This window comes from Gouania willdenowi, chromosome 16, assembly GCF_900634775.1.
Source record: "Gouania willdenowi chromosome 16, fGouWil2.1, whole genome shotgun sequence".
NCBI lineage: Eukaryota > Metazoa > Chordata > Actinopteri > Blenniiformes > Gobiesocidae > Gouania > Gouania willdenowi.
The window spans coordinates 34917391-34941866 of NC_041059.1; the positions used below are offsets into that span (position 1 = coordinate 34917391).

Genomic DNA, 24476 nt, shown 5'->3' on the forward strand with positions numbered 1-24476 from the left:
TTTGTTTATTTTTGTGTGCTTTTTGAGTCATTTTGTCATTATTTGGTCTAATTTTATGTGTTTTTGTTCAGGTTTCAATAATAGAGCTCAATCCTAGATTAGAACCTCATTTTTTTTTATCTATCTAGAGTGCACAAAACTACAACAAGAAAAGGAAAAAAACAAAACAAAAAACCATTGCAGAATCACAATGGTGAACATTAATCACATATTTTAATGTATTTCGCCAAATGATACCAAAGAACCAACATAATACATTTTATATGCACTGTAATTCAGAGCTACGACACATTTAAGCTAAGGTTTTAGTTTCCATTTGAAAATTGACATCGGTTCAGTTCCTAATCCGTCTGTCAAACAGCGTTCAGCTTCAGGGGAAGAAAGCTGCTGAATACTAACAGAACGTTATCACCATCACAACAGTAACACAGCCAAAAAAACAAAAACATGAGAAAACCAAGGGAGGGATGTGTGATACAGCGATAAATCTGTTTCAGAGGTGTTCAAAAATAAATAATCCATATAATAGATAGAATATATCTTCTTTTTAATGTAAGACATCAACAAAAAATAAAAAAGAGATTTTTTTTTAAGAATTACAATAAATACTTTAGTTCACTGTTTTTTATTTATTTAAATAAACCATTATCAATTTAATCTGTAAATTCACCACTTCGTACAAATGACGGTCATTTCCAGACTAAAGTTTAAAGCTGCAGGAGACGATCATTTACTATCAGATAAAGACGGGGTCAATAAATCAAAGACCATTTGCTTAAAAAAAAAAAAACGTTGCTCTAAAATTGTTTTGATCTCCACTGAAAACGCTCTCTTATTGACATTGCTGGAAAGGTTTGGTGCATTGCATTGTGGGATGTGGAGTCCTGTAGACAGATGCATGAAAGTGTTTTGACTTCATTCTTACTTTCTGCGTTCATTTATATATTTTGTATTTTGGCAAATGTTCTTTGATCTATTGATCAATGAGGCCGACACCATGTCCTATAAAAAATTTAAAAAATTGTCTCCAGCAGCTTTAAGAAACAAATGAATATCGACTGTAATAACAGAACTGGATGAAGCTGCTTTAGTTTTGACAAAGAATTGTAAAGAATACGAAACAAGGTAGGCAAAGGTTTCAGTGTCACAGACACCCACGCAGAGTAAAAGACATTTGATTTCAAATCTCCTGCACGTCAAAGAGAAGCTACATTGCATACTGTAAAAGGTCCAGAACCAGTGTTTGGACTAATACTACAAAATAGTTCTGAATTGTATTTAACATAAATAAATCCACTGAGAAACTCGGCAGCTTTTGATGAAACAGAAAACTTGTTTTCCATTATGATGGTCGAGATAGAACAAGAAAGGCTTGGGAGCAGTTTCAGTGTCTGATGTTTGCTCTAAGTCCGACACATGAGAACATCTGCAAAGGGCCCGAGGAGGCTCTTGTTGAAGATACACCGGACCCACACCAGGTAGGTGGTAAAGGGTTTAATGTTCTCTGAGAACGTGTAGTTCTGCTGAGAGAGGATGTAAGGCATGTATGTGTTCTCCCCCTGCTCCTGGATCCACACCTCGTACTTCACCTCTCTTACTTTCAGGTACTTTAAATTCCACGGGATTAGCCATGACACAGTGAGTTTAGCCTCGTTGGTGGTTTGGACCGAGGTCTGACACTGGGCTTCTCTGACCCGGCCAGGGTGAACAACACTTGCTGCCTTGGTTTTCTTAAAGTTGGGCTTGGACTTCATGCCTTCTCTGAGGACCTCCAGGAATGACGGGATGTCTACTTTAGTGTCCTGGTAGATGCGGAAGAGCCACTCCGGGTTGCGACAGCACAGGTGTCGGGGGACGTCTTTACTTGCCAGGATGCGTTCCTGCTCCTCTTTCTCCAGGTGAGCAATCCCGCCTTGCTCCCAGGGCCTGTGAGGGTGTGTGACAGTGTTCTCCTCCTCCGTGTTTCTCCAGGAGAGATAGTGGACATCCATGCCTGGGAGGGAGGCCAGCGTTTTGTACGGCGTGTACTGCTCTGGGTTCACCCCAAAGGGAAACAGCTCCACCACAACAGCTCCTCTGGGCAGAAAGAGGGCTGTGACGAGCTGAGCACCGTGCATACTGACCAACATGGAGGCACCGCTGATCACCTGGATTATACTGGGGAACGACTGCTCTTCTAACGACACCGTCACCACCTTTATCTGGAACTCTTGCACCAAAGCCATAATCAGCTCGGCTTCATTCAGTATCAGCCTGGTTGTGGAACGACTGAACACAACAATATATTCATCCTCCTTTTCAGTCTCCTTTTCCTCTTCAGCACTTCCATCTTTGTGGGCCCTGTCCTGTCTGCTGATGTTCATTTTCTCCATCAGAGCACTGGCAAACTGCCTGATCTCATTTCCTGAAACCAAGATGTTGGCTTTGGGTCCCTGTGGCTGCACAAAGCCGTACTGGTACCACGTTGTCATTTTGGATAAACCAACGTAGGACTTTGTGAAGCACATGAGTTTTCCAAAGTTCTTTAGCTGCTCTTTGAGGAGCGGCTGCTTGTTGCTGAGAAGTCGGTACAGGTCAAAGTGTGGCCCTTCGCTCCAACCCTCCATGAAAACAAGACGGGCCTCATCATCCAAGTCCAAATACTGCTTCATGGTGTAGTACGCAGGAAGCAGGTCATCATGAAACACGTGCATTAGATTATCAGGGTTAAAGCGGTTCAGAATCAACGTCACATCTGGTACAAACACAGGCTTGGGCATGAACTTCAAAGCAGCAGTTGGTAGCTCTAAAAAGTTGAAGTACTGCGTGTTGTGATCTTCTACTGAGGACAAGTCCAGCAGAGCAGGCTGGAATCTTCTGGAGCCCAGGTTAGGGACCATTACGGAGGAGTTGGAGTGTAAGAAGACAAACTCGTCAGCCTCGGAACAGTAGCAGAGATAGTCGAAGCGACAGATCCTGTCAGTGTGCATCTTACCGGTGCAGACCATGCGGGTGCCATGTTCCTGCAAAGCTTGCAGGGCTACATGGTAGTCGATGCGTGCTTGAGAGACCTCCTGGGTCTGCTGGGTCATGTGCAGCTCCTCCTCCAGGAGCGCAGCATGCTCACTCAGCTTGGAATACTTCCACAGTAAAGCAGCGAGCACTGAGACCAGCAGACCGTTCAGGAGTGCCCCCACACTCATCCTGCAGCCTGCCACAGACGCCCGCATCACGGCTTTTGTTGAGAAGCCACCACAGAACTCCAGCTGGCCTCCAACCTCAAATGGGAACGAGACATCCGCTTCAGGGCAAAGACCTAAAAACGGGACAAGAAGGGAGAATGTAAGGAACGGAGACCCAGGGAAAGATGTGGACGATAATCATTATCGGATCAAGTCATCAAACTTATAAACAGACTTCTGGCATTTTTACCATTACCCTTTATTGGGGCGGGTACCGAATTTGGTACTTTTTAAGATACCGACTGAATTCACTTAAAATAAAACGGTACCATATTTTGGTACCTCAACGCATCCTTGTGACTGTGAGGGAGTGGAAGAGTAGGCGATTTCCCGTCCAGTACCTGAACACAACATTACATGCACAATAGCATAAAATGACAGCAGTAAGTTTCAGCAATGGCTCATAGAAAGCAGTCGAAAATATGGCTCCGCTTTTTAAAATGCACTGCAGAATGAGCACCTACTTTTTTTTTTTTTTTTTTTGAGCACCTACTGAACCGCCACGCAGAAACACGACAGGTGTAAATGTGAGCTTCACTCCCAACACCGTGCTGTACCAACCACAATAGAGTTGGATAACAAGCTGCTAAGGGTATCAAAGAGAATGTATAAGAGAGCACCTCACTCTGCTTTTTACTCAGACTCTACCTTCTCTCAATCTCTCGTGGCTGCACGGGCCGATAAAACAAAACAGGCTCCACTGCACATGGTTCTTAGGATAAACAGGATTAGAACCAACTAAGCTCTGGCATTAGCAATAGCACTAACCGGAAATTTGGTTCTTTTGAATGAAAAAAGGTAACTGAGAGACGCGTGTGCATAAAACCTATGTGCACAAATGTGAGTGAAATAGTTGCAATATAGAGTCCTGTCAAATAGAGCTGCTTTTTAAATTGTGCACTATTTTTGTTTGTCCTCCTAGGCTATTAATGCAGCACTGATGACACATATGTCACCTCATAGGGGCAATGTGAAGGATGTGCAGTAGGGTTGGGCACCGAGAATCGGTTCCAAAAAGGAACCGGTTCCTAATGTCCGGTTCCAGAACCGTTACGAAGATGTTTGCATTTCGATTCTTTTTTTAAATTCCTAAATGCCCGCATTAGTTTGTTTCCGCGGCTTGCTCTGTTTGTTTACATGTGTGCGTGTGTGTGTCTGGCTGGGGTTTCAGTTTGGAGAGATATGAACCAATCACCGGTAAAAAATCCCAGTAAATCTAGGTATAAAACCAGGAATAAATATTAGCTCCCTGGTAAAGATAGTAGCTCTAACAACAGGTAAAATAATAAACCAGTGATAGTACAGCCAGTGAATGCAGTACAGGGACGCATTTACTCCGCCTCTGGGTCCTAGTGCCAGCCGTCCGGTGAAGGCTGTTCTGTTTACCGAGGTCCGTGTGTGTTTAATAAGTCCGTGTGTGTCCGTGTGAAAGTCTGCATGTTTATGCCTCCGTCCATCCATTCTTTTCATTATATCCATGTCTTTTAAGGTTTTTATTAAATAGTGTCGGCTGTAGTCCGGGCCGCCGCCATCTCGGATTATGTCGTCACCAGCGCGTCATCGCCAAAAGACGCGCAAGCGCAGAATGACCCAGATAACAGTAAAGAGGTCTAATATTAGTCTGTTTTCTTTTTAAAGTGATGTCTTTTTTGTGGCTTTAGATTCCAATTACATTTAAGTATATACTGTATTACCTTCCCTACAGTATAAACAGGATCACAAAATAACTATTTTTTACAGTTTCTGTTTCCAACAAGAACTGTTGATTGATTTGTCACATGACTGCTCCAGGGTTTGTTTTATTTAGTTTCACATCTACCTGGGCTGCAGCTCTTTCATTTTTACACTGATGCCAACTTGTTTCTAGTTTTATTTCAGCAAGTTTAACTTTTACAGTTACAGTTGGGGACCTTTGTAATTGAATATCCTAGTTACATTACAGCAACCAAATTAAACTGTAATAACTAAGTGAATTAATAAAAATGGCCTGTGTAAAGGCTTTTTCAAATAAAAAAATTCTCTTGTGAAATCTGTGACCTGTTGACCTGCACAACTCAAAGAATCGGAATCGAGAATCCTTTAGAACAGGAATCGAAATTGAGAATCGGAATCAGCATCGGTAAAATCCAAACGATGCCCAACCCTAATGTGCAGTCGACCTTTTTTGGAGCCAAAAATGTCAAGGTTGTGTCAAGTATCAAAAAACAAAATTTTCTATGTCAGCCAAAACAAAATAAAAAAAAAAAACCTTATTACTTGGCCACAAATTGAGATACAGTGCTCAGAGTGGTACCATTGAACAACATTTCAATTCAATGTGTGACCTTGATCTTTGCCCAAAGTCATATTTAAGGTCAAGGTCAGTCATTGGTTTTTCTTGCATGATTATTTTCAATCTAATTAGTTAAAAAAAACTTCATCCAGATACAGGCTGTCATTTTTGCCAATTTTCAATTGCCAAATACGTATTTGCCTTATGAATACAGGTCTTGTCTAATTATTATTATTATGAGATATAAATATGGTAAATTAGAAGATTTTGAGATTTTATTAGTTACCATTTACTGCCACACAAAAGTACCAATAATTGGTACCGTTGAGTATCGATACCAATTTACAGGTACCGAGTATTGGTTCAAATGTGAAAAATCCCCATCCCTACCCTTAATATCAACTTTTTATCACCTAAACAGGAATCTTTTAAGACAAACTAATCTGCCACAAGCCACAGAGAAAGGGACAAGTCAACGTCTTCTGCTTCCAATCCCTCATCTGCATTCAAAAAGGAACCAGGGAGCAATTGATAGACACATTTAAACCAATAACGCTAACACAAGCTAATCAGCATCCTATATACCCAACAGTGACAAAAGCTAGCACTGAATGAATACATTAATAACTCATTTATAAAAGAAGTGACAATGAAGTGACCTCAATCTGGGCCAGTCCATGAAATATAGCATGAGATGAAAAGACATTCCCAAATGAACTCTGTCTCACTTAATGAACTCATGTCATACAAGATTATAGAGTGATAACAAAATGCTGAGCAGCTAATACTGGACAAGTAAATAACAAAAATAGAAACTGTGACAGATAAAATGGGTTAAGAGTTTAAATTGGATTATATAAAACAGGGGTTCTCAAACAGGGGTACATGTACCCTTAGGGGTAGAGTAGCAGATTGCAGAGGGTAGTAACTTTTGGATGCTTATTTGTAACTAGAACAAGTAAAAATGGGTCAGGAGGAGTTCATTAAGAACTGCAGTAGGTAAGCTATGGGAGACTAACACAGGATCTTTAGTTGTATTTCATCTTACCTAGGGCTGAAACAATTCCTCAAATAACTCAAATAACTTGATGACAAAAAAGCTTTAAGGCAAATTCTCTGCCTTGAGGCTTTGTTTAATTAATGTCATCAAAGTCCGTACCACGGCCGCTTTCTACGCGGTCTCTGGCGGCGTCATGTTTCACCCAAACTGAATTAATTGACGTGCATCATCTGCTCTCTGGCAGTAGCAGAAGACGGGGACGCCGGTGGAGTGCGAAAAAAAAAAAGAAAATGTCTACAGTGTGGGACCATTTTACATTTGGAAGAAGGACAACGTAGTCCAGTGTAGATGCTGTAAGATGGTTCTAGTCTACCATAACAAGACTTCCACAATGCTGCAACATCCTCACTTGAATGCCACTTCTGCAAGGTAATGCATTTTAGCCTGTATTATGAGTCAATAGTGATGAGGAAAAAGTAACAAGGGAAAATTAGCTAAAGACACACAAACCTCAAAACACGTCCTCACCACACACGTTATTTTTAATAAAAATATTCTAAATGAGTAAAATAAAACAAAAAACTAAACAATATTTATTCAAAAAGTACACAAAACGACAACAGAAATGCACAAGATTATACAGAATGATTCCACAAAAACACAAAATGACAACAAAACTGACAAAATAACTGTGAATATACACAAAAAAACATACATACAGAAAAATACACCAAACGACAACATAAATATAAAAATTAGTCAAAAAACCCCCACAAAACTAAACATTTATACAAAAAATACACAAAACGATGACAGAAATGTACAAAACTACACCAAAAAACATACATAAATACACAAAATGACTCCAGAATCACATTAAAATGGCAACAAAAAAACAATAATTGAATGCACAAAAAGACAACAGAAAGATACAAAAATACACATATTGACTCCAAAAAACATACATTACAGAAACAACAAACGACAAAACACCAAACGACAAAAATTTTAAAATGAGTAAAAAAACAACAAACTAAACAAAATGTATTAAAAAATGCTAAATAAAAGCTAAATATGACAAACATAAAAAAGTAATGTTTCCTTCCAGCAGAGTGAATGTGTTACATATAACTGATGCAAAATGGAAGTGATGCCTGTGCAGCCGCCAAAATGAAGTGAAACCAAGTGTAAAGAGACAAGGATCAATCCTTCACTCCACAAGGACGAGAGACTCCCAGTGCCAGCAGTGCAGCTTAATGCCCCTCTATGCACGCGACCTTCCCACAGGGATGCATGTAAATGCCCTGCACTGAATGAGCCAAGATACTACAAAGCTTCTAAATGTCAGTCAGTGCAACGCACAGCAGCAAATAGTGACAGCAGGGAATGTGATGTCTGCATTTGTAGCACAAGTCACTGCGACCTTGTGAACATGCAGCACTCACAGTGTAATGGAATGACACAGAATCAGAAAGATTCAATCAGGAGATGCTCCCTGCTTTTCCACGTTGAATGAATGAGAGTTGAGATCAATGATTTCAGAACACATCTCATTACGTGAGCCTTTTTAACTCATGTTGATACCTTTGGTGATCTGGACTCAGGTGGTGGAGGGATCACCTTCTGATCCACAGGTAAAGCCTGTCCCTGTGTTTGTCTCATCATATTTTTAAATAAATACCTCAACACAGCCAACATGACTTGCAGCCAAATGATGTAACATAACATTGAATTGTGGAATATGAACACATTTATGAGTACAATTACACACCTTAGCATAGGTGCATCCCTAGAAAAAGGCTTTCGGTAACACTTACTTTGAAGGGGTATACATAAGGCTGACATTAAGCTGTCATTATTATGACATGACACCTGTCATGAGCATTAATAAGGTGTCATGAAGGCTGTCATTTAGTGTCATTTGCTAAATTATGACACCAGGACGATACACACACCGACAATCATTCACAGAACACGGAGAACATGCAAACTCTGCACAGAAAGGACCTAAGTGTCAACCCCAGGGCTTCAACATATAAGGACTTTGTAGCTGTGAGGCAAACGTGCTAACCACTAAGTCACACTGTGTGCTCCATTTTTAAACATCAAAAAAGTATTTGTAATTATCTTAACTTTTAATTTGGAAGTTGACATGACAATAATCAAAATGACCAACAATTATTGGTCATTTTCTATGCTCTTAATGACAAGTTGTCATGATAATGCTTTCCCAACAAATGCCAACTGAGCTCCAAAGGTGTCAAAAATTAGCAAACGACACAATGACACCTTAGTCATGCTAATGACAGGTGTTATGTCATAATAATGACAGCGTAATGTCAGCCTTATGTATACCATGTCAAATAAAGTGTTACCAAGCTTTCTTTGTTTTGGTAATTGATTTAAAGATATCACTAAGACAAACTCTGCCACAAGCTGCTTTTTCCTCTAGAAAGATCAAGTACCAGTAATATATTTACATTTCCTGCTACAACAAAAAAAAGACAGAAAATGCTGACTCTTCTGAACATCACACTGTAGTCCAAACCAGAAACCTTCAAAGCAAAGACTGCTTGGTACATGAAAATAGAAACATCCTTAAACAGACACATTGTAGTGGTGTTTGTCACCTCTCACAGGCTGGTTTGGGCTTATGCTAGAAAGCTGTGACAGAGAATGTGCATGCGTCAGTGAGAGAGAACCCACAGAAGAGATGGAGTCCCACACGGCAACCAGGAGGACAGGTAGCGAGTCACACACGCACACAGTATGTGTAATAAAAATATACTAAATGAGTAAAATAAAACAAAAAACTAAACAATATTTATACAAAAAGTACACAAATCAACAGAAATGCACTAAAATATACAAAGAGGCTCCAAAAACACTCAAAATGACTCCAAAAAACATACATTACAGAAAAATACACCAAATAACATGACATGAAAGAGTCAAAAAACACAAAACTAAATAGTCATATGAAAAAATACACAAAATTACAACAGAAATGCACAAATCTACACCAAAAAATATACAAAAATACACATGACTCCAGAATCACACTACAATGGCAACAAAAACAAAAAAAATGCACAAAAAGATGAGAGAAAGATACAAAAATACACATAATGACTCCAAAAAAACATACATAACAGAAAAATACACCAAATGAAAAAAAATATAAAAATGAGTTAAAAAAAACAAAACACATTTATCATGCACGTCCCATAGAATTAAACCAGGGAAATCGCACACTATATTTTACTTTGCACTCACAAATATAGCCCTTTAAAACACTACAGAGTACAGAGTATGTACATCTCTTGGTACATCCAACCTTCAAACACATACTCATTTGGCCATAATTGACAACTCTACTTAAGCCCCCACTATATGAATACATACTTCCAACGGGCACTTCACGAGTTTAATGAATTTAAATCCATGATGATAAACAAAGAGCAACACTGTTAGTGCAGCGCGCACCAGGAGACGCTCAGATCTGATCCACTAACTTGGTCCCGAACGGTTAGGTGTCCATTAAGTTTAAAATGATGAATAATTAAAATCCATAATTCAGACCAAAAACAACACTGTTGGTAGAAAAAAGGCAGGAATGAAACAACCCAGACAAGTGTCTGTGCTGATGCTGTTCTGCTTGTCCTACGTCAGTTCATCATGCCTCAATTCTTTAAGTTCATCTTAACTATTTAAGTAACACGTAAAAAAGCTTTGAAATCCATATGGTGTTTCCTTTTTTGACAAAACAAAATAAATTTTTCGGTATTCAATTACAAAGGTCCCAACTGTAACTGTAAAAGTGAAATAAAACTAGAAACAAGTTGTCATCAGTCTAAAAAACAAAGAGCTACAGGTAGATGTGAAACTAAATAAAACAAACTCAAACCCTGGAACAGTCATGTGACAAATCAATCAACAGTTCTTGTTGAGAAAGATTATTATTATTCTGGATACAGTGGAAACAGAAACTATAAAAAATAGTTATATTGTGAACTTGTTTATACTGTATGGAACATTATATATATATATATATATATAAATGTAATTTCAGTCATTGCCACAAAAAAAAACACCACAGAAAATAGACTAATATAAGACCTCTTTACTGTAATTTGGGTCATTCTGCGCTTGCGCGTCTTGTGACGATGACGCGCTGGTGACAACATAATCCGAGATAGCGGCGACCCGGACTACAGCCGACACTATTTAATAAAAGTCTTAAAAGACATGGATATAATGAAAAGAGTGGATGGACGGAGGCATAAACATGCAGACTTTCACACGGACACACACGAACTTATTAAACACACACGGACCTCGGTAAACGAACCTCGGTAAATGGAACAGGATTCGCTCCCATCTCCCTTCCGCTCTGCCGGACCAAACTGAAACCGTAGCCAGACACACACACACGCGCGCCAGAGAGACACACAAACATGCACATGCCAGAGACACACACACACATACACGCCAGAGACACACGCACATGCCAGAGAGACACACACACAATTCGCGTTCTGAACGCATCTTATACAAAGCCCTAGTTATTAGTCCATAGTATAATATGTTGATTTTAATTTTAAAAACAAGTATCCAACAATGATTTTGACATACAACATGTAAAGTTAAATGTTTGAAAAACTTAAACCCAATACTATTCAATCGCATGTACTGTTGTCATCCTGTGAATACAGTAGTTGTGAGTGCTTGTTGATACGTGATTACAGAATCTCTCCTGGTCCTGGTAACACTGCCCTAAGCAGGTCAGATACCATCGTACACTGATAACATTTGCCAAAGTTTCTTCTCAGAGACTCTGTCATTGTTATGCTTAGCACTATCAGCACTGCAGCATACAAAACCCTGAGCGCACAGAACAACTGCAGATTCATTGGGGGACACACACACGGAAACCTCTGAATCCCAGACCCGTCTGCTTCTAAAATCCTTTGACCAAATAAATCCTGTGTCCGTTTCTGATCCGTAACCCTACAACTTGACTCCGTCTCATTCCATTCAAAACCACTACATTTGTTTCTTTCACACCCTCACTTAACAAACGCCACAAAGGGAAATAAAAGGGTACATACAAAGTCTACATTGGACAGATACAAAAGTGCACAGCCTCCTTAAAAAAAGTATGTCTTTAGTTGATTTTTAAAATCATCCAAAGAGTCTAGCATGCGCAGAGTGTGTGGAAAAGATCATTCCAGAGGCGAGGAGGTACCGCCTTAAATGATCGATCTCCACGGGTTTTAAAGCAAGTACGGGGGACCATCAACAGGTTATAGAGAAGAGGACCTCAAGCTCCTATAAGAAACATGGGGCTATGTATTCAGGCACCTGACCATGAAGAGCCCTGAACGTCAATGCCAGGATTTTAAAGTGAATCCTCTATATGACAGGGAGCCAATGTAAAGATTTTAAAATAGGAGTAATATGGGCTCTCCTTAGGGTGCGGGTCAGGAGCAGCGCAGCAGAGTTTTGGACTACTTGTAGACAAGCCAAGTCTTTTTTACTAAGGCATATAAACAGGCTGCTACAGTAGTCTAATCGCGAGGAAAGTGAGAGAAGGAAGTATGTGTTCATGTGCTGATTATAACTGATACAGCACATGTTACAAGTCTGGCCTAAAGCTTCTAAATGTATTTATTAGAAGATCCGGACTGAAGAAAAGAATGTATTATGCACAAAAACTGTTTTATTGCCTTTTAAAGATGAGACCCTTTACAGTTTAGGAGTCTGTGAACCGCCTTCTTAAATTCCGGCAACGCATCATGGGATTGATGACATCACATGGGGTCACTGCCTGTAGAAACCCTTTCACTATTTGTGTGACTTTGTTTGTATTACCACGGAGTGTTAAAAAGGGACAAAACATAGCTGCTATAGCTGTTACCACATAGATTCATTATCACATTTATGTTGTTGTGTTTTACTTTTTAAGTTAAATGTTGAATTGTATTGTTAATAATTGAACTTGGGGAAAACCTTTTGTTTTACCTTGGTAGATTCTTGGATGTTTACTTGTTTTGTGCAACGAAAAGAGCTCAGGGAGATGTTATGGAATAAGATCAAGAAACATTTAGACTGCAAAACATTAGAAAAATTGATTGAATAATCAATTGCTAAAAAAACATTTGTTTAATGCAGCCTGAATCATATTGTGACCTGTATAGTCCCAGCCCTACAACGATATGGGTTGTATATGGTAAAGCACGCGGCTTACAGAGTACGTACATCTATCTATACTATAATTCAAGGGACGTCCGTGTGCGTGTGGAGCAAATATCTCCCCGACGCGGTGCGAGTTCGACCTGAAACTTGGTCAACGGGTTCCAAATACCCAGTGTGTGTATCTGTTATTTTGGAGTAATTTGGTCATTTCAAAATGTTTATTTTAATTTTATTTCACTTCTGGACGGCCCCGAAATGAAACCTATTCAACTTTTGACCTCAAGGTGTGAGGGGGCGCTAGCGCACCATCTATATCTATTTCACTGCACAGCTCACTTCCGATGCGTTGATGAGCTCCCTTGGACTTTTCTTTTCTCTTTTGAGGCAAAAAATTCTTTTGTACTGTTCTTTATTTGGTGATGACATTTCGAAATATTTATTTTCATGTCAGTTTGACCGTTCGCTATTTAGACCAGACAGACGTCACTCGGAAGTTATTGACGGCAATGGCTGCTGTGTTGAAAGCTGCACATTTATCAGCAGCGTACGTGTTTGAGAGAGAACCAACGGAGGAGATTTGTGTCCAAGGTAGAGAGTCTCTCTCACGCACGCACGCACATGCACACGCACACACAGTCTACGTGTGTGTAACGGACCACCATTTAGTCCGGTTGCAGTCTGTGTCACAACACCCGTCCATTGGGTGGTAGTGACTGTAGCACCGTTTACTGATCTCACTCAACACTACATAGTGAAGCCCGCCTGATGATTACTGCAGCTTCACTCACCTGCCACTACACCCAACTACTGAAAATACATAAGTTTAGTGAAAGTTAGGCAGGCACACACACACTAAACAACAAAAAATATGAAAATGACTCAAAATACACAAAAAAAAATATTTATACAAAAATTACACAAAAGACAACACAGAAAAATACACCAAACGACAACAAAACATGAAAATGACTCAAAATACACTAAACTAAATACTTATAATCCCACATGAATGCATACTTCCGACGGGCACTGTACATTACAGAAAAAAACACCAAACGAAAAAAATATAAAAATGAGTTAAAAAAAAACAACACATATATCATGCGCATGTCTCATAGAAGTAAAACAGGGAAAATGCACATGCTATTTTACTTTGCACCTGCAAATATACCCCTTTATAATGCTACAGAGTATGTTATTATTATACCCATAACTGACAACTCTTCTTAAGCTCCCACTATATGAATACATACTTCTGACGGGCACTGTTCTCGACTTCAAAAAAACATACATTTACAGAAAAATACACAAAATTACTCCTGATTCACAATACAATAGGGATGTAACGATTAATCGTAAGGCAGTTAAAAATCGATTCATAGGTATCACGGTTGATATCGATTTTCTGAAAATTGAATCGCAGTACTTTTTTTAACCAGCAGAGGGCGCTATCCACAAGTGTAGGCGGCGGGCGGAGTCTACTAATACTTTCTTTCTGGCCGCCTTCTACTCTTAAATATGTTAATAAATGATTCATTACCCCTTTAACACCGAAAGAATATCTGTAATAGTCACGTTTTTCTATTAGCTCTGTCTGCTAGCATAGCTTCTCTTCTTCACTGCAAGATATCTGCATGCCAGCCGACCACTGTGTTACCAGCGCCCTCTGCTGGTCCAAACAAATATGACGTAAATTTTTTTTTTTTAAAAGTCCAATTGTTAAGGCACAAAATACATTTTCAGTTGCACTTTTAAAAAGAAAAAGAACTATTATGCAGTTTTGCATTGTTTATTATAGAACCAGAATTTAAATTAATAGGCTTCATTTTCATTTGTATTATTCCTTTGTTTATTTCATTCAAGGTTTATTTTTTAGTTAAATTGCATTGTTTTGAATAGTTTATCAAGGAATTCTTTTGACAATGAAAAATAAAAGGAAATAAATGGAAATAAAAGGAATAAATAAAAAAAAATTTGTCTACAGTCCCATTTTGTAAAATAAATCGTGAGAGAATCGTATCGTGAACCCAGTATCGTGAATCGAATCGTATCGGGAGTTGAGTGAATCGTTACATCCCTACAATACAATAGCAACAAAAACAATAATTATACAAAAATACACGACTCCAAAAAAACATACATTACAAAAAACTTTTAATAAAAAAACAGCAAACATTTATGCACAAAAAGACAACAGAACGATACACAAATACACATGACATACGTTACAGAAAAATACACCACACAAAAAAATATAAAAGTGATGAAGTCATGCACATGTCCCATAGAATTAAACCAGGAAAATTGCACCCACATTTTGCACCTGCAAATATACCCCTTATGCTCCCACATGAATACATACTTCCGACGGGCACTGTACTAGTCTATCTATAAAGCAGCAAAGGTCTGCTTGCGTGCGTGCATGTTTGTGGAGCGAATATCTCCCCGACACGGTGTAAGTTCAACCTGAAACTTTGACAATGGCTTCCAAATACCACAAGTGTGTGCATTTGTTATTTTGCAAAACTTTCATTTTAAGATTACTTCCTCTCTGTAATGAGCACGCTATTTCTGGTTCCGGATTCATGACGTCACTGCGTCGAGGAGCCCACGGACAGGTGGTGAAGAGCATACAGCTGATGTGCTTGCGTGTGACAGTGCCGGTGTCAAGTGCACGTGCCTGCTTCATACTGAGATGTACGTGCGTGTGCTGGATTAGCCATGCAGAGATTGCTGTACTGATTTTTAAAAAAATGCTTAAAACATCACATCAGTCGACCAATGATTTAAAAAAAAAAAACTATGATTGTCATGATCAGATTTATATGAATACACCAGCTTATTATTGTTAAGTTACTGTACATTAGGTTAACTGTTATTTATTGCAATGTATATTATAATCATGTTTTTTTTGGAAAATAAATTATTCCTTTTTGAAATGCTAAATAAATAGTTTCATTTGTACAAATGTATGTCTTATCAGATTCTACCTAAACCGCCGCATTGGTACAAACTTTATCAATTCATCATGCGCATGTCCCATAGAATCAAACCAGGGAAATCGCATACGCTATTTTACTTTGCACCTGCAAATAAACCCCTTTATAACACGACAGAGTACAGAGTATGTACACCTCTTCGTACATCCAACCTTCAAAAACATACTCATTTGGCCATAAATGACAACTCTACTTAAGCCCCCACTATATTAATACATACTTCTGATGGGCACTGTACTAGTGAACATAAACAGCACATTTATCCAATATTCACACAGTCTCACTAATTGTTAACTCAGTAACTAGTGAAAACTTTACTTACTTGGATCATGCCACAGAACTGGAGCAGGTGAAGTCAACCTGTATGAAAACACACAGAGAGAGACTAAATATTTTCACTGTTCCTGTTTAGTGTTTCCATTTCATGCTCTCAATCAGCCTTCACCTGTTCATACATCCTATTATTTGACGGTGACTAAAATAGACTTGTGATTGCTCCCTCATGTCAGTGGGGGGTGTGATTCACTCATTTCATTTCACAGTGAATAATTCATGTGTCTAACTGCTGCCTATGCTTACAGTACATGGCTTAGATAGAAGTACATGAACAAGAAAAACACCAAACATCAGGTTTATGAAACATATTTTGACTCTAAAAGATAAACATCTGATAATTGTTCTAGTAACTCATAACTTTATTGATTCCTTGGGAAGGCTCTCTGTGTGTTCCTCAAATATCTTTGCAGATCAGGCTCAGACTGACCTGAGAGTTTCAACACGGCTGCTGCTTTGTTCAAGGGTGTGCCACGTCCAAAATGTTTGGATTGTAATGATACCGTTAATAAATTATTTCATGAATGCTTTACTGGGTCCTCGGCTTCTTGGTGCTTTCTCGGGTGTGTATGTGGGGGGGCAGTGGCTGCCTCTCGGCTTGGTGTCTTAGGGGCGTATGGAGGGCTGTTCGGCCGTGGGGGGGTTGCCTGGGCTCCCTGGCCCCCGTTATTCTGCTAGCCTGGCTGCGTCTTCGGGTCCGGGGCAGCGCTTGGGTTTGCAGTCTCTGTTCTTGCACATATTTTGGTCTACGATGCACTGGTATGCCTTGGACTGTGGGATAAAACTCATACTGGGCTTTACTTTAGACACATTGATCCCAAATACCTGTTTTAGGTATTACCACTCACACCTTCCCTCTGCCCACAGCCACCACTATTATACCCAAGCATACAACTTCACATCTCACTCTCACTTTACAATTAAACACTCTTCCCCACCCTTCCATTTTCTACCTTGAATCTCTCCTCCCTTTCTACCCTCACAAACGTCATAAAGTCAGCCACTGTTCCCTTCTGCTGTGAGATAACTGACAAACCCATTGATCCAGAACCATTGATCCCAATGAGGAAATTGAGTGACATTAATATTGCTCTCTTACATCTTTATATGACATGAAAAATTAAAAATAAGCAGTCAGAATAATCCATGTGAGTGGAACTTATATCTACCTTTTAATTGTATCTTACTCATTATTTTAAATTACATTTTTATTTTTGACATATTTTTGTTTAATTACAGTTGTTTTTTTAGTGGTATTTATTTTGTTTCCTCACAGTACAACTTATATCTTCCTTTTAATTGGATCTTAGTTTATTTTTGACATACATTATTGTTTATGTATTTTTTATTTATTAGTATTCTGTTTCCTCATTTCTTGATGTCAATTTATTTTTTATTTTAAACTGTTTTTAAGTTTCCATTTTCATGATCAATATGAATCAAATCAAATTAAATCAAACATTATTCTATATAATTTTAACTGTATTGAATTTAATACACTGTATTGTCTTCATTGAGAAGGTAATTTTTGGCTCCAAGGGGACTTTAATCCAGGTGAGATGAGGTTAAATGGTTCCTTGTAGAGTAAAGGTTACAGACCCCTGATCAGGGGAAGAGGGTTAGGAGACCCCACTATAAGAGCTGGACCCTCTGAATTTAATTCCATGGGATGAAGCAATGCAGATGCTAAATTGATTATGCTACTGTTAAGTTAATTCAAGAACAGCATTTCTGCAAATAAAAAAAAAACAGAATACATGTAACCTGCTGTTATGCTTTAGTATTATTTAAGACGTTTTTTTTTGTCTTCTTTTAAAATTATATAAAATAAATGACCTGTTATTTTAACAGATGCTTGTTGCAGAAAAACTTAATACTGTCACTAAAACATTAAAACATTTAGCAAATATATCTCGAGTCATCGTCAATCTTTACTTCATACAAAACTATGGTACGCCAGTTACTGTAAGTCAACTATTCATCAGCATGCATGGCTATGCTGTACACTCGCCCCACCCCCGCTTAAAAAAAAGGGTGCGACCAAATTCTGTGTTGGTGTGACCAACTGGGAAAGTTAGTCGCACCAGTGCCACCACTGGTAAAGTTAGTGTAGAGCCCTGACGTTTGACTTGTAGGAACTTTTATCTTGTAAACTGTTGCAGATTATTTTTAGATTTATATTTTTTGCTGCATTTGGACATTTTTTTTTTTTTTTTGCACAACAAGGAAACCTAAAACTTGGGACACTTTATTGGTGATTTAAGATGTTTTTTAGTTTGTCCTGTAGATTATTATTTTATCATCGACGCCAAACCCTGTGATTTTCTTTATTTGTTAAACCAAAATACTGCTGTGCATTTTATTTTTGGCAAAGAGCTGAAAACAGGTCTGCAGTGTGACCTGATGGACAAGTTTAGTTTGTTTTTAAAATGTGAAAAATTAAAGACTAAAAAAAGTAATAATTTAGTATTTTGGACAGCAATGTTCTAAACTAATATTTCAGATAACTGCCTCATGTGCAGTTAAAACAAGTTTGTATTGTTTGCTTCACAGGTATTGTTCAATGTTTAACAAGAAAATAAGATTGGAATATTCAAGGTGCACGCTAAAAAAAATCTAGATCGGCAAAAACAGGAATTGGCAGGTTAAGCTTTAGAGGAAAAAAAAAACAATATCTCATTCTATTAAATCATCACTGTGCTACAAAAGCGGTCATTCTCTATCTACCATAACAATTTCTGTCTTAAAATGAATTATTTAAAACTTAGAGATTGTGTTTAACACCAACTAGTACAGTGCCCGTCGGAAGTATGCATTCATGTGGGAGCTTCAGTTGAGTTAATTATGGCCAAATGAGTATATGTTTGAAGATTGAATGTACAAAGAGGTGTACATACTCTGTACTCGATGTTTATTTGCGGGTAAAAAATAAAACATCGTGTGCGATTTCCCTGGTTTAATTCTATGGGACATGAACATGATAAATGTTTGTTGTTTTTTTTAAACTCACTTTTATATTTTTTTGTTTGGTGTATTTTTCTGTAATGTATATTTTTTGGAGTCATGTGTATTTTTTATTCTTTCAGTTGTCTTTTTGTGCATTTTTTTGTGTTTTACTTTACTCGTTTAGTATATTTTTATTATAAATAAATAAATACCGTGTGTTTGTACTCCGTGAAATGCTTCAGACGCTGATAACCAAACTCCATAGACATTGTAGCGCCACAACAAAACTGCGCAAAACAGAACGTAAAGCTCCAAACTACATGAGTGAGTAAGTAAATTAAAGTATTATGTACAATTCGGCTGTCTTTTTAAAAAAAACTAAAATCATGTTTTACCTTCGAACCGAGTGGTCAGAGCTTAGATTCCATGCACGGCACCACAGAGAATCTGCAGTTTTCCAGATGTAGTATTGAACGGGTTGAGGTCAATACCGACTCTAATGAAACAGCGCGTTATTGAACAACAGTTATATGGTTTAAACAATGGGAAACGTGTCTGCAAAAGACTCACCAGTGGCTGACGGTTTCAAATGATCTATTCAGAGAGCTCCGTGTTTGAGAAGCTAAAACTGGAGTGTGGCACCTTAGACCAGAAAAACTTCGGTAATGAATCTATAGTCCCGGGGGCTATAGCTACGTTTAACGCAACTCCAGACATTTTCAAATAAATATGAGCTAAAATAAAACTGACAGAACTTTAAGTCACGTGGTGCACCTATCACGTCTGGTCAATGAGGGGTGCTGCGTATGAATAGACTGGGATTCTATCCATACGTTTCTGTTTCAATAGCCACGGCCAAATATAAATAAAGAGCATATACAAGATTAATAGCATTAAATGAAAACGGTGTTTGGTGTAATGCAGGATGGTGGCTAATGTCTCCATTTACTGCTCAAGTGAGGAGTTGTACAGTCTCATGATGAAAACAAATCGGGACCAAAGCATACAGTATGGTCCCAGCCCTACTTTAATAGACTTACAGAGCACTGCAGAGCAGAGACAAGTCAGAACCTGCAGGTCATCCTGCTCCTTGTTTCCATCTTCTAACATTAATTTCCCCTCACTACCTGATAAATCCCATGAGCAGATGTGATACTACAGCATTGATTACTCCACCTGTCAGTGATCGATACTGAATCACAGCGTCTGTGCATTGAGATGTTAGTCTATAAATAGTAGAGTCTGCCTATGGTGGCTTCACAATGTGTCTGTCCCACTCAGATAGAGACTGTATCAGTGTCAATTAGTTTACGGTAACACTTACCTCAGGTTTGTCTTTGTCTGTGAGCACACAGCAGGTGTTAGCTGTTGGGATCAGCATCAGTGTCTGTCTGTCTGTCTCTGTGTGTGTCCGTCACTTCCTCATAACAGCAGCTGTTGGCTATAAATCCATGTTTTCTTTCACAAAAGGTTCTCAAATACAGCCCTCACTGCTAGCTGTATTCTACGGACAGACGTACTGACACCGACACGGCCAAAGACACACGGAAAGAAGAGAACAGCTGCCCGCGAACAGACATCCCTCTGTCCGCTGTTGGCTCCGCCCACTTCCCGGAGAATCTCACGCTCACATCTCGCGATTGTTTGTGATGCTCAGGGTTTGACGTAGTGGTGGGACGATAGGCAAAGCAAGGCAAAGCAAACTTATTTGTGTAGCGCATTTTATAAACAAGGCAATTCAATGTGCTTTACATCAGTGGTTCTAAAACGGGGGTACGTGTACCTCTAGAGGTACTCGATGGCGAGAGAGAGAGAGCCTATTTTACGATTTATTTTAATCTTATTGTTTTGCACAAATTTTATAACATTTAATCTTTTCGTGTGTACATGGTTCTCACACTTGCTTTGGCAATGTAAACATGTTTTCTCATGCTAATAAAGCTGTTTTGAATTGAATGTACTCTATGTATGTGCTTGTATAACCGGGCGCATGTGTGTGTATATTAATATATGTAAAATTCTGTACATAACCTCGACTTTTACAACATTTATAACTTAATTGTAAATTGTGTTCTACGTATATATATATATATATATAAGCCTATTTTATTATTTTATTTTAATCTTATTGTTTTACACGAATTTTATAACATTTAATCTTTTCGTGTGTACGTAGTCTCGCACTTGTTTTAGCAATGTAAACCTGTTTTCTCATGCCAATAAAGCTGTTTTAAATTTGAATTTGAATTTGAATTTGAGAGAGAGAGATAGAAACATTAAGAAATAAAAGCATAAATATGTGGTTTTATAATGTTTATTTTTAGTTAAAAATGACAATAATACTAAATATTATAGCAACTCACAAAACCACAACAAAAACACATAAATTAAGAAACAAAGTGACTGAATAATTAAAAGAACAGACAAACAACAACAAAATACACAAAATGACACCAAAAACACATGCACTTAGAGAGAAAAATACTTACAATTACCAGCAACACACAAAACGACAAAGACACACTAAATGAGAAAAAAAACACACACAAAAAACAGAGAAACACAAAATGACACAAGATGACACCAAAAACACACACACTGAGAGAGAATGATTTAAATAATACCAGCAACACACAAAACAACAACAAAAAGACGCAAAGTAAGAGACAAATATACTGACTAATGAAAAGAACAAACAACAACAAAATACAAAAAAACACAAATTGATTAAAAAATAAAATTATAATTAACTGAAAATACAAGTGTCAATCTTGGTCCCACAAGGTGGAAGATGACCGGAATTGATCAAAACTAGAGAAATAAATCTATTGAGGCACTAAATACAAGTTTCATTCCACTTGTTTACAAAATGAGATTCTATAAAATGAGTGTTATCACTCGTTCATTCCATCATTATGCACTATAATTACTTTTCCCACAGAATTCTGAGCAAAATGTTGTAGTCGGACAAAGGGGGTACTTGCATTCAAAAGCTTGAGACAGGTGGTACTTGAGCAAAAAAGTTTGAGAATTACTGCTTCACATGATCAAAAAGTGCAACAGAAAACATTTACTGGTTTAACAATCAATAAGAACATTAAAATCAGCAGTAAAAATAATAAATAAACAATAATGTCATTAAAATTATCCCTCTAATAGAGAAGAATAGTTTGTTTGCTGTGAGCTCTGGGCTCCACTATCTGACCTGTGTCCATAGATCTGAGAGACCTGCTGGGTTCATACCTGACTAACATGTCACTGATGTATTCTGGACCAAACCCATTCACACATTTATACACCAGCAGCAGAACTTTAAAGTCCATTCTGAGGGTGACAATAAACAGAGTTCACGATACGATATAGACAATATCAGGCTCACGATGAAAAAAAAAAAGACAAAAGAAAATGCAGTTTGAAAAATAAGCATGCTGTTATTTCATTAAATCTGGACATACTTACATACTTGCTCTACTTCTCAAAGTGTGTGGCAGTATGACAGGTGGGGTGTGACAAACAGGAGGAAATGTATTTTTCATGCCAATCTTCTTAAATGCCTTTCTTCATTAACAATAAAGATAATTAACACTAAACCAAACATCTACACACAAAGAAAGTAAAAATGAGAAGCCTAAAAATGTAGCAGAAATGAAAAGAGCTTTAAATTATTAGACTGCATTAGATATTGACCAAGAACAAACTGTACGTGGAACTAAAGTGCAAAAATAACTAGAATATTAGCATTTCCTGAATATAATTAGCTTAGCATTAACAATAGTTAGCGTTAGCTAGCATTAGCATACATTTGTATTAGTATAATATTAGCTCGCATTAACATTAGCATTGGTTAGCTTTAACATTAATTAGCATTAGCATAGCATAAGCACTAATTTAGCATTAGCATTAATCTAGCATTAGCCTCACAACAGCATTAACTTAGTATTAGCATCAGCCTAACATTAACATTAGCCTAGCAATAGCATTAACCTAACATTAGCCCTAACCTAGCATTAACAATAATTTATCATTAACCTAGCATTAGCACTAACCTAGCATTAGCATCAGTCTAACATTAGCATTAGCCTAGCAATAGCATTAACCTAACATTAGCACTCACCTAGCATTAGCATTAGCTAATAAGAAAAAATGGAAATCATTAGTGAGGATGACTCCTGCATCCACACTAATGATTTATGTCAGCATGTTTTGTTATTTCCTGTGTTTTTGACGACTGCTTTTAACAATTGTTTGTTTGTTTTTTGTTTTTTTTTATGATGGTGATTAGTTTAATTTAGTTTTTTTTTAATTTAATATGAAATATGATGTTACTTGTTCCCTGTTAGTTCATTAACTTTGAAAATGTGTTATTTGGGGAGTTGAACAAAGTTCACCTTTGTTCAAAGTGTGAAATACTAGTTTGAGAACCACTGTATTAACCAGTGGAACATTGCTCTCAGAAGTGGGATGAGGTCAAATGAACCCAACTGTAAGTTAAATGTATACAAATGTATTGCACGGATGGATGGACATTGGAGAAAAACATTCTCAATCGAGCTAATGGGAACAGTTTCCTCTGGCACTTTAAGCTACTGCTGCCCCCTATTGTCAAGATAGGAACAGTCACACTTTGCTAACAATCAGATACTTCATCACCACCAGAGCTGTAAAGCTACCAGGATATAATATTATATGTGATTAAAAAAGTAACAAATAAAAATATATGTTATCCAATGAGAAAATGTTATTGAAAATAAATTCCTGGAGTAGTAATTAATAATAAAGTCACCATCAGATATATAAAAAGCAACATTTCAAAAAGCCTCTCATTTATGAACAAAGCTAAGCATTTTCATGATGCTCTCTGAATGTTATTTTGTTCCTTAGTACCCTCTCACCTATTGAAGAGTAGGAAAACAATTAACATCCGTTATTCCTATTACAAAAACAAGCAATAAGAATCATACATAAAACTGAATATTTAGCACACACTAATAATCTCTTTATTCAATCTAAGTTACTGATAATATGTGAAATATTATCCTATGTTCATTTTATTTAAAAAATCTCTACCTGTCAACATACACAGATTTTCCTTTTTTAAAGAGAACACTCATGGTTCTAAGGGCTTTAGAAATGTTATAATACCTATGATTGGAGGCATCAGGAAGAGTGTTTGTTTGTCTGTAAGTGGAGTGAAATCATGGAAAAACCTGGATTCACAACTTCATAAACATACGTACAGTATGATTTGGTTACGGTACAGTGAGGCCTGTTACATCTATGGCTCGTGTTGTTTTTAAATGCAAATTTAATTGAATTTACAGTATTACCATTGTTGGTATTTTGCATTGTATTCTTGTATATCTTCAGTTACTGATGGGGGTGGGATTAAATTCTTCCCATTCCTTTTCAAGCAAACATATCATTTCAGTTATAAATGTACATGGATCATATATATATTATTTTGAACATCTCTGATTGTTTTTATCTGTTGGAGTTTCCTTGTACAC

General features: G+C 37.6%; 1 protein-coding gene across 1 annotated transcript; it reads right to left on the minus strand.

Moving 5' to 3' along the window:
• Window positions 1-929: 929 nt before the first annotated feature.
• pomgnt2 (protein O-linked mannose N-acetylglucosaminyltransferase 2 (beta 1,4-)) lies at window positions 930-20571 on the minus strand. The gene is made up of 3 exons (XM_028470731.1): window positions 20294-20571; window positions 16013-16050; window positions 930-3295 (listed from the first exon to the last, which is right to left on the minus strand). Exon 3 carries the CDS (start codon window positions 3207-3209, stop codon window positions 1404-1406), a length of 1806 nt encoding a protein of 601 aa, XP_028326532.1. The 5' UTR covers window positions 3210-3295; window positions 16013-16050; window positions 20294-20571; the 3' UTR covers window positions 930-1403.
• Between the last annotated feature and the right edge of the window lie 3905 nt (window positions 20572-24476).

What these genes read in the sequence shown, in the direction of transcription:
- pomgnt2 (XM_028470731.1), bottom strand. Translation starts at nt 3,209, where the DNA reads ATGCGGGCGTCTGTGGCAGGCTGCAGGATGAGTGTGGGGGCACTCCTG.